Genomic DNA, 13,856 nt, shown 5'->3' on the forward strand with positions numbered 1-13,856 from the left:
TCGAAAACTATAATAGATAGAATAGAATCTAAAAGATGCATATGAAAGCTGAATGTTTGGAGAATCTTGCATGTATTCAATATGATTGCTACGCTTTCATCCATTTGACACTGTCAAATTCGAGTTTAATTATATAAAGTAATGAAAAATCGTTAATTTGCTTAAGATCGAACTGACCTTTCGAAACAAACAAATAAACAAACAATTCCGGAGAGAAACCGTTTGTGACAGCTGGCGAGAAACGTTTCATTTCCGTTTTTCTCTCCTTCCTTCCAATCAAAATCCTCGCCTTGCAATAAAGCCAATAATAATAATAATGATATCGCCTTTGATGTTGATGACGCTGATGATGGGAAAACGAAAATGTGCAAAAGAATTGGGAGCGGAAATTAAGAAACGATTCGTTTCTTCTCATTTTTTTTTCAACGACGCGTGAAAACCTCATTAGTTCAGGCTCCCTCAATTAATGAAAAAAATAATTTTCTTTCCTTTTTCGAATTGGAGACTTTAACGCGATACCACAACACAAACCCATTTATAAATTCAGTTACAAAAAATGTTTTAGATTTTTTTTTAAATTTAAACAGTTGGTATTTGTAATCCTACTAAAATAATAAAGATAGAGATAAAAATTAAATGTTTTCGTGTTGTGGAGCGAGCGGATCTGCTCAATGATATTTCTGTGTTGTTTTATTATTAAATTTCACTTTGCGTAACGAATCCAGCGAAATGCAACGAACGGTGCATCCGCGAAATGGGTGAAAGTAGTAGTAGCAGCAGCAGCAGCAATACACAGAGTTCTAGATGTGTGCATGTGAAAAGTATGTGGAGAGAGAACAACTCCAAGTGCATACAAACACGCACAGATGATGGTAAAATAACAAGAAGTTCTAGGTTGAGAGGTGAAAAGTACGGAATGCGAACAAACTAATTAGTCTCTCTCTCACTCTTTTACATAACATCTCACTCACATATGGCACATATTTAAATGTCCGGTGCTCGTTTGGTTGCCAACGGTCAATAATAAAATTTATAATGGACATTCTCGCAATGCTTTGCTTCATTTTGTATATTCAAATGTAATGCGTTGATGTTGGGCAAATATTTTAATAAATTGGTATTCGTTAATTTAAAGTTTCGAAGTTGTTGCCAACTGTAGATTTTTGCGATTTCGAAATGGGAGCGCGGCAGATGGGAAATTTGAAAATTAGTAATCGTACCTTCGTGCACATAACTCGAAGACGGGGGCAAATGGGTCGAACGCTGCTGTTACCATATTGTCTCTCTCTCACTCTCTCTATCTATGTCTGTAGTTGTATTGAATCCAAGGAGCGGAAGTGCGTTTAATTGGTTGCGGCGATGCGGGGGCCGCCGGTGACTTCCGGTGCGGCAATCATTGCTGGACACCGAAGATGTTGTTGTCGATCGTCAAATGTCTTGAGGTTGTTTTGCACGTGGCAGCAGGCCGGACGTGGGGGCCGTCGCCGTAGTAACAACCATGGNTTTCCAGCCGTCGTCGTTGTCGTCGTCGTCGACGGTCGATCGATCGATGGACTCCAAAGTTCACTTACACCCGTTGCGTCACCGTGACGTCCCGATGACGCAATAACTGACGCAACCACTGACCTGACCCACTGGGATCTGCGTTGCGAAGGGTGGCGAGATGGCGACCTCTGGCATTACAACCTATATTCTTATGCAATTTCGACCTGAAACTTACTTATTGGCAACGAATCCGATTCTCTGTACATTCTCATAAGTTTCACCATCACCATATTACATTTAAACTAATCCATTATTATTATTATTTCATTTTGTTTCAGGATTTCAAATGAGACAAATCTGACAACGTGTATTTTTGTTGTTCGTCTTTTGTTCAATTGTCATTGTGTGCGACAGTCAACGGTGCGCATGGATCCGTACGACTCTCTGGAGGAGAACGAGGATGAGAGGACGTTCGGAAAACCGTTGGAGACGGTGGCCGCAGTCGAACCTCCAGATCTCTCCACGATCCTTCCTCTTTACGGAAAGGAAACCTGCAAGAGCGAAGTAAAACTATCGTCTGGAAAGCAACATCATCATCATCGTGCCGCCACCGTTACCAGACCACCACCTTCCAGGAGACCCAACCGAAAGCAGAAACCGATCGCGAGAAAGGAAGAGTTATGTCGCAGGGATGCCAACGGTAGCTTCTGCAGCGTGACAGCAAGCAGCATCATCCTGGAGGCGAAACCGAAAAAGTCGTACCTGGACATCTTCCACGCCAGGATCGGGTACATCAGGACGGGCGGGAACGACACGACGCGCGCTGTCGTCGATCCCCATACAGATCGGAAATTGTCATCGTCATCATCATCATCGACGTCATCAACAACATCATCCAAAGCCGCCTCAGATTCCACGGAATTCGTCGACGCCAAGTCTTTTGTTTCGGACAGCAGCAGGTGAACGCCAACGGAACGCATTTAGAAATTGAACTAACGCAAAACTTTGCTTTTCAGCTTCTACTTGAATCACATAGAGGTAGAACGGCGGGCGAAGAGGAACGTGGAAAGCGGACTGTTAGAGCTAGAGTCCGGCGACAATTTACGAAGCGTATCCGAAGCGCGCAGTCACAGCAACGCGCCTCCACGTCCGAAGCCGCCTTCTTCGCAGACGCGCCTCATCTTAGAAGTGCCGGCGTTGGGGAGATTGGGACCTGACCCGGAGGTCGTCAAACAGAAGGTCATGAAGAAAACCGTTTCATTTGCAATTAATCGAATTTCCTTCTCCTCCTCCTCCATTTCAGATGATCAAATTCAAACGCCAACAGACGTACGGTCAGCGCGCCAGCAACGAGAATCGCATCAGGATGATGGAGAAGGCCGTCCTCAAGAACTTCAATCTGGAGCTGAAGAAGTCTGCGAATCTGAGCAAGTGCACCGAGACGCTCCTCAAAACGTGAACAGCAATTAATATATGCAGACGCAAATTAAAAAAAAAGATTGGCAAATCATCGATCGTTGAAACTAATTTAAACTTTCAAATTTTGCGCGCTCCATCTGTCGCGTGAATGCGTCAACTTCATCGTTTAGTCGAGTCGCGAACCTTGCGATCGGAACTTGTTGCGTCCGCCACGACCGACAGCACCCGTTTTGACAGACGTCAAGTATTTATTTTTGTACACATACACTCCGGAGAGTTTTGTTATCGTTTCGTTCGTGTTTAACTGCACACACCACTGGCAGGCACACACACATTATACAAGGATTGTTTTTATGCCCCCCCGATTATATAAATATATTCGAGTGCGTCGCAAATTTCGCATTAACATTAAAATCGTCGATGGAAAAAGCGAGTAGGCTGTGGAGAATGTGAACAAGTGCTAATGATACATTGTTGTAGAGCAATTTGTGGAGGACATCCCCGAAAGTGATTTGTTATGGTGAGTTTGCTTCATTACCTGCTGCAATATTACTATTATTGCTATGTGCTTAAGCACTCGATTAAATTATATGTGTGCATTGTAAACGCACTACATCATTTGTTTTTGGTCAACAAGGAAAACATGATCAAATTGTAATTGTTTCTAAGTTGTTGTCGATGTTGATGATGTTGTAATTTTTGGGTTACAGATGGCGAGGGGCACTGTGGACTATGAGCAGCAATTCAAGGACGATTTGGAGAGGGCTCAGGCACTCAGCCTGGAGTCGCTGGCGCTTGAGAAGTTCAAAAACCAGAAGCTGATGCAAGATCTGAACATATCAAGCAACTCAATCAGTAAACCGATGAGGAGTGGTAATTATGATTTGGTTAATGTATACTTTACCAGAGTACAAATTGTTTGTTTCACGTTTAGTGTCGAGAGCGTCGTCGATGACCGAAACGGATTCGAATCGTAGCGATAGGTTGGTGGTGAAGTCGCGGCCGAGGCCCGGCGCCATCTCCAACAGCCAAACTCCATCGCTCATTGCTCCGCCCCCGATATCCGCAAGGAGGAACAGCACCGCAACCCCGCCCATTTTGGATGCGTCCACGCCCGATCTGATCTCCTTCACGAGTCCGGACACCAGCCAAGAACTGCTCCAGTTTTGCCGACAGATCTACAGGTAATCTATGCTCAAGAAATTAGAAATAGATAATCTGTAATTTACTTTTTGCTTTTCCCCCCCATAGTAATAAAGCCAACAGTCATGTACAGCAACAGCAGAACCATTACAATTATCAAACGTCGTCGACGGCGACTGTTAATTACAATCAGTTTCCTTCGGCGCCACCACCGATCGGTTGGAATCACAACGCATTAATGGGCGGACAGTTTACGCAAGGGGGGGCGGCGTCTGGACTGGCCAAACCGCTCTTCTCAAATAATCACCACCAGCCATCGAATACCATTCCGGAGGTGAGTGTAGAGACGTGCGAAACTATTTTCCGCGTTTTATCGCTCAGATAAGATTGATAATATTGTACATTCATGATATGCAGGAACGTTTGCGTAATTTGCCAGCGCTTCCGCCCAAGCGTCAACCGCAGGTGAAGCTGATGAACGCCAAGCCAAGACTGCAGAGCAACGTTGCAGCAGGTGGTGCGCTTTCTCAGACCAGCAGACGACAACTGATGGTCACTGAAGGAGCGGCGGCGGCAGCGGTTGGATACGGTAATATTAATAACGGCGGAAATCTGATAGATTTAACTCCGACGGGGACGGAGGAGGGTAGCGCCGGCGTTCGCGTCAGCATCCTGGAGGCCTTCGATCCGCTCTCGAGCAACAACACCGAGTACGATTCCATCGCTCGATCCCTCACACCAGACTACTCGCGTAAGTTTGCATACCTTCCCTTCTTTTTTTCTTCTATTTCAAATCGTTGCGATTTAATTACAGTGGACGACAAGGCTTCGATTTGCGACAGCATCTACGAGGAGTATGACCCGTACGACTTTATCTATTCGGGTTCGGGCAGCAACAGTCTTTCGGACCCGATGTACGCGGCCGTCGTGAAGTCCGAGAACGCGCCGATCTCGCCGCCACCGCCGCTGCCTCCAAGGGCGCACTCCACCATGGAACGAAAGACGTCGTGGGTTAGTCTACTTCTCGAATCTCTATTGTTGTTGTTGTTATTAATAAATAATTGATTTCTGTTTGTTTGCAGATCAAGAAGACGTCGCTCCTATTTGAAACGGTCACGACGATCGACAAGAGGAAGCCGAAGCACGACGGCGACTTGAAAGCATTCCACCAGATGGTGCAGAAACTGAGAAGTGAGTCTCTCTCCCTTAACCAATATTGTCGCATGTTAATTCTTTTTCTTTTCCGTGCAGACGATTTCAAATTCGATTCGCCAAATACAAATATGGGATTGGTGGTGAGTCCCATGATGGAGTATCAATACCGCGATGGCACCAGCATCAAACTGTCTGTATATCCGCACTTTGAAGGCGCTGATACTCAACGCCCGTTCTCCTTTACCTGCGATGGTAAGTCTATTTGTTTCCTTCTTAGGTCGTTGTAATATAACGATTTCCATTATTATTATTTCAGTCACATCGAGCGTGCAGCACATCACTCTCCAGCTGACATTCGGATTGGAAGCGCCGATCGCCGATCAGTACACTCTGAAGGTGTGGGGTTACAATGAGTATTTGGTGCCGTCCACGTTGCTCTCTCAATACGAGTACGTGCATCAGTGCCTCAAATTGGAGGAAGACGTGGTGCTCATCCTCATACCCGACAGGATGGTGGACAAATCTCTTAGGAGGACCGTGAGTAGTTTTCGCAAAATCTCTACTTTCTTTCTATCCCGTAACGTAACGTAATTTTTCTCCTATTTTTTTTTTGTTTTGTTCTGTTATTTATAGAAACAAGACGACAATTGTGATAGGGAGATCCGGCTGGAGGATATAATTCCCGGCGAGCCGAACTCTCCAATTACTTGTGATAATTTACGAATTTTATTAGAGACTTTCGAGAAGGAGGTGGACAAAATAACGGCGGCCGCCACTGAGGCGGAGAACAATCGCGGCGGATCTATACAACCGTCCGGCGTTCTGCAGTCCACCAAGTTGGTCGTACAACTGATGGGTTCGTTGGAGACGATCGAGATCACGCAAGCATTGAGCGCGTTCAAGGACGTCTACAGCAAGCACTGCGCGAACGATGTAAGAGTTCGGCGAAACCGAAAATCGAAGTGTTACGATATTAACGGTGCTCTCTGCCCTTTGCAGCGTATAGAAATCTGGAAGGGATTGAGTGCCGATATTGCGAACAGCTGCGGTAAGATACGGGACGCCCTCAAGAGTCTCATCCAAATGTACAGCCACGCGTTTCGCGTCGATTTCGATGTTTCCGATGGCGAGGAAAGAATCTGTACGTACAACAAAAATTATATACTGGTGCAAACTCATCCAATTACTAATTGTTGTTTTGTTGCAGCAAGTTGCAGTGTTCCCGATGTGACGGACACGATATTGGCGAAGGTGTGCGCGATTTACAGACCATCCCCGGACTGGAATTACGATAATTACTTGATAGCAGCGCAGATTTACCACGGGACAAGACCCGTGGGTCATCCGGAGCTGTCGCAACCATGCGAAATCACCAACAACATGTACCCAAGGATCTTGTTCGATTGCTGGTAAGATGATAGAGATATCATTGCTAGTTCGTATTAGCATTAATTAATTGTTTGTTTAGGCTGGACATGCAGATGCCGGTGTGCGCGTTGGCGCGTGAAGCCCGTTTGGTGCTCGTCATCTACGGTAGGACATTGGCGCAAAGTAACGAAAAGGACAGCGACAAGGAACCGATGCCGCAGTACAAGCAGGAGGAGGTGGGTTGGGCCTCGGTGCAATTCTTCGATTACAACAAGTAAGTGAAATTATGAAGATTATTATTACTATTATTATTATTGTTTTCATTTTAATTCAATGTTTGTAGTATGATGGCTCAAGGAAATATACTGCTGTCCATCTGGCCGAAGGAATCTAGTCACATATATGGTCCGGCGCCCAGTCCTGGCACATATCCTTTCGCCGAACATCCGGTGCTGGGTGTACAACTGATGGGTCCAACCAGGACGATTTTCCCGCCTACCCCGGATACTTTGCGCGCTCTCACTGGCTTCGACTTCAGCAGTCTAGACGATCAGACGCAGCAGCAGTTGCTCGCCCTCTTCGATCAGGATATGTTGTACAAGTGTCCGCCGGAATTGCGTGAAGTGTTATGGGACAAGAGACACTACCTCTACGAACATCCGCGAGCCCTGCCGAAGGTTTTGCTTGCATCGCACAGTTGGGAATGGGCGCGGCTTGCCGATCTTCATGGGATGCTCAAACATTGGAAACCAATGAGACCGATTGAGGCGATACAGCTGCTCCTTCCAACGTAAGTTGTGATTGATACATATTAATTAAACTTAAACTGACTGATGATCAATCTTACAGATTCCCGGATACGGAGGTGCGAAGATTGGCGGTGAAATGGATCGGCCCGATAAGCAGCGATGAATTAGTCGACTATCTGCCGCAGTTGGTCGTCGCCTTGAGACATGAAACCTTCGAGAATTCCCCTCTGGCGAGGTTCCTCCTAGAGCGAGCATTGAAATCGCCTCGCGTCGCTCATCACCTCTTTTGGTTGCTCAGTCATAATCTGCCTGGAACTATGCCTCAGGTAAATAATACAACATTCCGTAATTAATTATTATTTTGCAATGCATTTCACAGAATTACGGATTCGATGCGGTGGATAGGGACGCGATCGAGATAAGCGAGATTCGTCATCACCGAAGGCTGCTGTTGATGCTGCGCGCTCTTCTGGCGATATGCGGCGAAGCACTTCGCAATTGCTTCCTGAGTCAACAGTTCCTGGTGCGGGAGCTGCACGAGATCGCGGTTGGTGTACAGAGGACCAAGGAATCTGTGCGAATGTCACTACTCGCGAATTCATTGAGAAACGTACATCAGATGCTCGAGGACAATCCGACGAGTCTGCCGCTGTCTCCGACGTTGCGCGTGTGCGGAATCAACGTCGCCTCCTGCTCTTACTTTCCCTCGTACACGTTGCCACTGAAGATCAGCTTCCTGGCGAAGGATGGCTCCACCATTCCGGCCATATTCAAGGTAAGATACACATCGTGGATGAGGAGCGAGTTTTTTTTATTTAAATTGCAATTGCAGGTGGGCGATGAGCTGCAACAGGATATGCTAACGCTGCAGATGGTGCGGCTCATGGATAAGCTGTGGCTGAAGGAGGGTTTGGACTTGAAGATGGTGGCGTACACGTGCATTCCGACTGGAAAGAAGAGGGGGATGATCGAGATGGTGAGCAAGGCGGAGACGTTACGGAAAATACAGGTGGAGCACGGACTGACCGGTTCGTTCAAGGATAAGCCAATCGCCGAGTGGCTGGCCAAGCACAACCCCTCCGAACTGGAGTATGGGCGGGCCGTCGAGAACTTTACCGCCTCATGCGCCGGCTACTGCGTCGTCACGTACATCCTTGGCATCTGCGACAGACACAACGACAACATCATGCTCAAAACGTCCGGCCACCTGTTTCACATCGATTTCGGGAAATTCCTCGGCGACGCTCAGATGTTCGGCAACTTCAAAAGAGATCGCACACCGTTCGTCCTCACCTCGGACATGGCTTACGTGATCAACGGGGGCGACAGACCTTCCGAGAAGTTCCACAAGTTTGTCGATCTCTGCTGTCAGGCCTTCAACATTGTCCGCAACAACGACAATCTCTTCTTGCACCTCTTCACCTTGGTAAGTACCGATTGCAATAAATTACCCGATACAATAAATAAATATACTGATGACTTATGTTCTATTCCTCTCCTCAGATGGCATCGTCAGGGATGAAAGGTGTGACTACTGAGGCTGTGTCCAATCTGCACAAGGCTCTACTCCCGGGCCAATCGAATCCAGAGGCGGCCGCTTACTTCGCCCGCCTCATCGAGAGTTCGCTCAAGTCGTGGTTCACGCAGTTCAACTTCTTCCTGCACAACCTCGCCCAGCTAAAGTTCACCGGTGATCAGGGTGACGGTGAGACTCTGTCCTTCGTTCCGAAGACTTACACCCTCGAAACCGACGGTAAGCTGAGCCACGTGCAGGTCGTCGGTTATCAGAAACGCTACGATCCGCACAAGTATTACGTCTACGTGCTGCGAGTCACCCGGCACGATCAGACGCAACCTATGGAACTTCTCCGCACCTACAAGGAATTCTTCGAGTTGCACCAGAAGCTCTGCATGAACTTTCCGCTGGCAAAGCTACACAGGTAACGTATAAATATAGAGAGACACACAGACACAATTACTATTCATTTCAAAATTTATTTAACTTAATTTAAAATCAATGCGTTTAAGCGCTCGTCTGACTGCCCACCGATGCGGCGTCGTCCACCACATCATCGTCCTGTCTCTTCAAATCGATCTTTCGTACTCTTTCCGTCGGTTCCGGTTCATCGTCATCGAAGAATATGCTTGCCGCATTGCTGCTGTACTCTTTCTCCTCTTCCTCCTGGTCTTCGTCTGTCGTCTTATTGTAAACGTTCTCCTGGTTGAATTTTTTCAGCGGTTTTTCATCCACTTCGTCTTCTTTCTTACCGTCATCGAACAGCGGATGCTCCTCCTTTTCCTCGTCGTCTTCGTCGTGATTCTCCGTCATGAAAATCAACGTCGACTTTTTCTCGCTTTCCTCCGTCGTGCCCTTCTTCAATATACTTTTTATCGGTTTCTCCTCCTTCGGTTCTGTTTCCTGCTTCTTCGAGACGTCGGCAACGGTTTCAATCGACACTTCTTCGCGTTTATCTGTTTCTATTCTTACAGTTTTGTCGGTTTTCCTCTGTTCCACATTATTTTTGTCGTACTCTTCTTCGGGCGCAAATTTCACCTTCGATTCTACTTCTGCCGTGGTTTTCTGCAATTGCGTTAATTCTTCCTCATCGTAGTACTCTTCAGTGGAAACCGATTCGAGGCTGCGACTGTTGATTCTGCTAATTACATTTTCAGGTGCTGCAACCGCAACCGGAACGATGGTTTCCGATTTTTGCGTCGATTTGATAACATCTGCAAATCGAATCAAACAGATTTAATTATCTCTAATTCACTCACTCACTCACTCTCTAGTCTCTCTAGTGTATACATACAGTTCGTGTCGAATTCGTCGAATTGGACGTATCTCAAGCAAACGATCGATTCTGCTTTCACTGGAGGTTTTTCCACCGGCTTCTTAACTTTTCTCCGAAACAGAAATTTACCCTTCTTGAAACTCAACACCATTTTTGTTGTTTGTTCTGGATTGTTAATAGATGTTGCTGATGGGACGAGAGAGAGAGAGGCAGGAGACGATGGATGGGTGGGTGGGTTTTGCTGGCTGGCTGGCAGGCGATGAACGATCGTGTATATATCGCGCAATTACAACAACCTTGCTTATTGCCTCCTCTTTGCGCTCGCTCCGATTCTCGCAATATTTCCGAGATTAGATAAAATGCAATTCACAGCTCTCTTTAATCTATCGCAGGGAGTGCGAACAGTCCATGTATTTATTTATTTCCATTTTTATTTTGTGTTGCTGTTGTTATTAATAATCCAATTTCTTATCTATCTGTCTATCTTCTTATCTGTTTATCGATGATGTTTGATGTAAGTTTCAAAATTCAATGTTTTAGCCTCTCGACCGGTCTTCATGTGGGACGTTCCAACATCAAGCAGGTGGCGAAGAAACGATCCGATGATATCGCGCTCTTCCTCGCGTCACTCTTCCGGACGGCCGACGAAATCTCGCATTCGGATCTCGTCTATACGTTCTTCCATCCGTTGTTGCGCGATCAGGCAGATCAGTTTTGCAGAAAATCAAAAGGTAAGAACGATATGTTACGACGATTATTCTTCAGATCTAACAGTTGTTGTTGTTGTCAGATGGAGGTAGATTGGAGGAGAGGAAGGACATGGGTCGTTTGAAGGGGCAGCTCAAGCTCTCCATCCATTTCACTAGAGGCGTGTTCAGCGTGATGGTGCACCACGTGCGAAGTCTGCCGCTGGTCGGCAACGCTCAAGAACCATCCACCTACGTCAAAGTCTACCTGTTGCCGGATCCCACGAAGGAGACCAAAAGAAAGACGAAGGTTGTCAAGAAGAACTGTCATCCGAGCTTCATGGAAATGGTAAGTGAACGTCGTCGTCACTGATCATCATCATTATATTTTATAATTATGTGATTTGTTTACAGCTGGAGTACAGGATGACGTTGGATTTGATCAGCAACAGAACGCTGACGGCGACGGTGTGGAATTACGATGCGCTACAGGAGAACGAGTTCCTCGGCGGCATCGAACTGGAGCTGAGCGAGTTCGATCTGACCAAAGAGATGACCGAGTGGTTCCCATTGGTGAACGTGCGTAGATAGCATTTATCCATCCAAGCCCAACGATACCAAGATTACATCTTTTCCTTAAACTACTATTGCTACTACCCTGATGGCAGCGGCGGCGGCGGAGGATACTCCATGTTCAAGTGATTATTTCCCCATTGCAATTTATTTATTTCCTATTGAGAGAAATTCATCAAGTTTTACGTGCGTAGTAAAACATTATTTATCTCTCATTTACATACATACATACATACATACACATACACACACAAACAGATTATTTATATAGTATTTTCGTTAATGCATTTATTCTCTTATTATTAACGAAAAGTATTAGCCATTCCTCTCTTTATTCAACACAATATATTTATATACATATTATATATTTTAGCGAAATTAGGAAAACATGCATACATACATACAAACATAACATAACAACATATATATATATATTTTTTCAGTATTTTTCTATGTATGCATTAAGTAATTAAGTAAGTAAGTGAATAGGTATGTTTGTAACAGTTGCAATAACTAATTAATTAATACATCAATGTATGCATATGATAATGATTGAATTGGAATTTAACATGTGAGATTTAAACCTTATAACATAACCAAAATAATGTATATTCATATCTTCGTATTATTGTTATTATTATATTCTATAATTATACATTACCTGAAACGTAAAGGGAAAAAGTCAATATATATATATGTAATATCGATAGTTGTTTTATATCGGAGATGGCGGGATAGTCGTTTCGGCGCTGTGCACGCTTGCAACGTGACTCCGGAGTGTGTTCGGTTGTATGAATCTTTTTTCGCAGATGGGGCATCCGTGCGGTCGTTCCTCGCTGTGTATTTTTACGTGCACCTTGAGGGTGCTCGACCTGTTGAATGACTTGTTGCAGATGTCGCAGGTGAAGGGTTTCAGACCGGTGTGTATTATGGCGTGCCTCTTGAGACGGGACACCGAAGGAAACCTTTTCTTGCAGCTTCTGCAACAACAGCAAATTGTATTATCAGAGAGATGATTGTTTGATTGCAACTTGCTCGCATTCGTATGGTCTTTCGCCCGTGTGCGTCCTCATGTGCATCACCAAGTGGCATTGCATCGTCATTGTTTTACCACAGACGTTGCACATGTACGGTTTTTCCTTCGTGTGAGTCCTCATGTGATAGTTCAAATCGGGGGCTTGCCTGAAACGTATAAGCGTACATGAAAATCAAGTTGAAAATTTTCATGGGATTGATGGAGATGAATGTAGTAGATAAGAGTGAGTGAGTGATGATTGAACCTGAATCCCTTGCCGCAGATGGTGCACAGGAATGGTCTGTGTCCTGTGTGCACCCGCATGTGTGCATTCAGGGTTGCTGTCTGTCTGTACTTCTTGCCGCAGACCTCGCACTTGTGTGGCTGCACTCCTTCGTGACTCCTGAAGTGGGCAGACAGTGAGGTGGGCTGCTTGAAGGCCTTTCCGCAGAGTGTGCACTTGTATGCCTTCTCATCACTGTGGTTCTTCATGTGCAACCTCAAACTGTTCTTAAACTTGTAACTCTTATTACACTCTGTGCACCTGTATCTATCTTTTGCTTTCTTCTCTACTGTAGCCTCCTCCTCCTCCTCTTCATCCTCAACCTCATCATTACCATCATCATCATCATCAATTACCTTCGTCATCTGTTCTAGTTCAGTGTTGAACTCCTCAATATCCACCAGACTCTCACCATCAGCTGCAGTCGGCAAATCGTCGAACCCAGTGTCAGCACCCAGGACAGACAGCAGACTGAATTCATCCACTTTCAGCTCCTCATCCAAAATATCATCAACAATAACATTCAGACGACTAGAGCAGTACTCATCGTACAATGATTGTGTTCTGTTGCACTTTTGCTGGAAGCTGTATGAGGTCAGCGCAAGTTCCAAACAGCCAGTGCAAATCAGACCAGGTAGACCATCGTTACATTCAACCTACATGCAACAACAAAAAAAAAGGTGATATTTTTCAATAATTCAATTTCAATTATCCGATTTCACACCTTCATGTTTGATATGCTTGTGAGTAGTTGGTAAACCAAGTTTGAATCCTGGAAATTGTCTCCAGAGGTTGTGGTGAGTTCGCTGAAGACTGAATGCATATCACCTGCAGATTCTTCAAGGCAGACGCGACACACCTTTCCCAAATTAAGATCGCCCACAATTGTTACATCTCCCATGGTCACTTGATTCGGCCCTTTTTCAACCCTTCTAAATAATAACAACAAACAAAAAAATATATACGACGATCGATTGTTTCGCCGGTGACTGACGTCAGGGGTTTGTGTTTTCAATAGGTGAGAGTGGGAGAGAAGAGGGTGTTAAGTATGCAGACACACACACCCCTTGATGAAACCACGTAATTCCAATTCATTTCATATTCGCAACTCGACATTGCCACATTACGTATTAAAAGCTGATGTTTTCGACCATTCGTATGAAAGCTGAATGTCTCACCTTTCCAACG

The 13,856-nt window shown here is 45.3% G+C and overlaps 4 protein-coding genes across 4 annotated transcripts; 2 read left to right on the forward strand and 2 right to left on the reverse strand.

Moving 5' to 3' along the window:
- Positions 1-1,841: 1,841 nt before the first annotated feature.
- On the forward strand, positions 1,842-2,996 carry LOC108563836. Its single transcript, XM_017922631.1, has 3 exons — positions 1,842-2,444; positions 2,502-2,724; positions 2,789-2,996. Exons 1-3 carry the CDS (start codon positions 1,912-1,914, stop codon positions 2,942-2,944), a joined length of 912 nt encoding a protein of 303 aa, XP_017778120.1. The 5' UTR covers positions 1,842-1,911; the 3' UTR covers positions 2,945-2,996.
- A 158-nt stretch (positions 2,997-3,154) lies between these two features.
- Positions 3,155-11,785, forward strand: LOC108563833 (phosphatidylinositol 4-phosphate 3-kinase C2 domain-containing subunit alpha). Its single transcript, XM_017922629.1, has 20 exons — positions 3,155-3,424; positions 3,615-3,777; positions 3,839-4,088; positions 4,156-4,381; positions 4,465-4,798; positions 4,862-5,058; positions 5,130-5,238; positions 5,299-5,454; positions 5,519-5,739; positions 5,836-6,343; positions 6,410-6,611; positions 6,671-6,844; positions 6,914-7,360; positions 7,420-7,645; positions 7,699-8,094; positions 8,152-8,745; positions 8,823-9,259; positions 10,652-10,842; positions 10,902-11,146; positions 11,212-11,785. The coding sequence occupies exons 1-20, from the start codon at positions 3,422-3,424 to the stop codon at positions 11,386-11,388; spliced, it is 5,256 nt and encodes a 1,751-aa protein (XP_017778118.1). The 5' UTR covers positions 3,155-3,421; the 3' UTR covers positions 11,389-11,785.
- Positions 9,298-10,645, reverse strand: LOC108563837 (glutamic acid-rich protein-like). Its single transcript, XM_017922632.1, has 2 exons — positions 10,130-10,645; positions 9,298-10,049 (listed from the first exon to the last, which is right to left on the reverse strand). The coding sequence occupies exons 1-2, from the start codon at positions 10,260-10,262 to the stop codon at positions 9,343-9,345; spliced, it is 840 nt and encodes a 279-aa protein (XP_017778121.1). The 5' UTR covers positions 10,263-10,645; the 3' UTR covers positions 9,298-9,342.
- A 10-nt stretch (positions 11,786-11,795) lies between the features above and the next one.
- Positions 11,796-13,711, reverse strand: LOC108563835 (gastrula zinc finger protein XlCGF57.1-like). Its single transcript, XM_017922630.1, has 4 exons — positions 13,393-13,711; positions 12,651-13,324; positions 12,406-12,552; positions 11,796-12,350 (listed from the first exon to the last, which is right to left on the reverse strand). Exons 1-4 carry the CDS (start codon positions 13,567-13,569, stop codon positions 12,086-12,088), a joined length of 1,263 nt encoding a protein of 420 aa, XP_017778119.1. The 5' UTR covers positions 13,570-13,711; the 3' UTR covers positions 11,796-12,085.
- Positions 13,712-13,856: the final 145 nt, after the last annotated feature.

This window comes from Nicrophorus vespilloides, unplaced genomic scaffold (assembly GCF_001412225.1).
Source record: "Nicrophorus vespilloides isolate i.1.1-1 unplaced genomic scaffold, Nicve_v1.0, whole genome shotgun sequence".
NCBI classification, from domain to species: domain Eukaryota; kingdom Metazoa; phylum Arthropoda; class Insecta; order Coleoptera; family Silphidae; genus Nicrophorus; species Nicrophorus vespilloides.

Bases quoted from the DNA above. Each gene is read 5' to 3' on its own strand.
- LOC108563837 (XM_017922632.1), bottom strand. From the start codon at position 10,262: ATGGTGTTGAGTTTCAAGAAGGGTAAATTTCTGTTTCGGAGAAAAGTT. The intron at 10,050-10,129 runs GTATGTATACAC...TTCGATTTGCAG, and splicing joins CGACGAATTCGACACGAACT to ATGTTATCAAATCGACGCAA.
- LOC108563833 (XM_017922629.1), top strand. The intron at 3,778-3,838 runs GTAATTATGATT...TTTCACGTTTAG, and splicing joins CAGTAAACCGATGAGGAGTG to TGTCGAGAGCGTCGTCGATG. The intron at 6,344-6,409 runs GTACGTACAACA...GTTTTGTTGCAG, and splicing joins CGATGGCGAGGAAAGAATCT to CAAGTTGCAGTGTTCCCGAT.
- LOC108563836 (XM_017922631.1), top strand. From the start codon at position 1,912: ATGGATCCGTACGACTCTCTGGAGGAGAACGAGGATGAGAGGACGTTC. The intron at 2,445-2,501 runs GTGAACGCCAAC...TTTGCTTTTCAG, and splicing joins TTTGTTTCGGACAGCAGCAG to CTTCTACTTGAATCACATAG. The intron at 2,725-2,788 runs GTCATGAAGAAA...CCTCCATTTCAG, and splicing joins CGGAGGTCGTCAAACAGAAG to ATGATCAAATTCAAACGCCA.
- LOC108563835 (XM_017922630.1), bottom strand. From the start codon at position 13,569: ATGGGAGATGTAACAATTGTGGGCGATCTTAATTTGGGAAAGGTGTGT. The intron at 13,325-13,392 runs GTGTGAAATCGG...TGTTGCATGTAG, and splicing joins CAAGCATATCAAACATGAAG to GTTGAATGTAACGATGGTCT. The intron at 12,553-12,650 runs GTTCAATCATCA...TATACGTTTCAG, and splicing joins ATCTGCGGCAAGGGATTCAG to GCAAGCCCCCGATTTGAACT.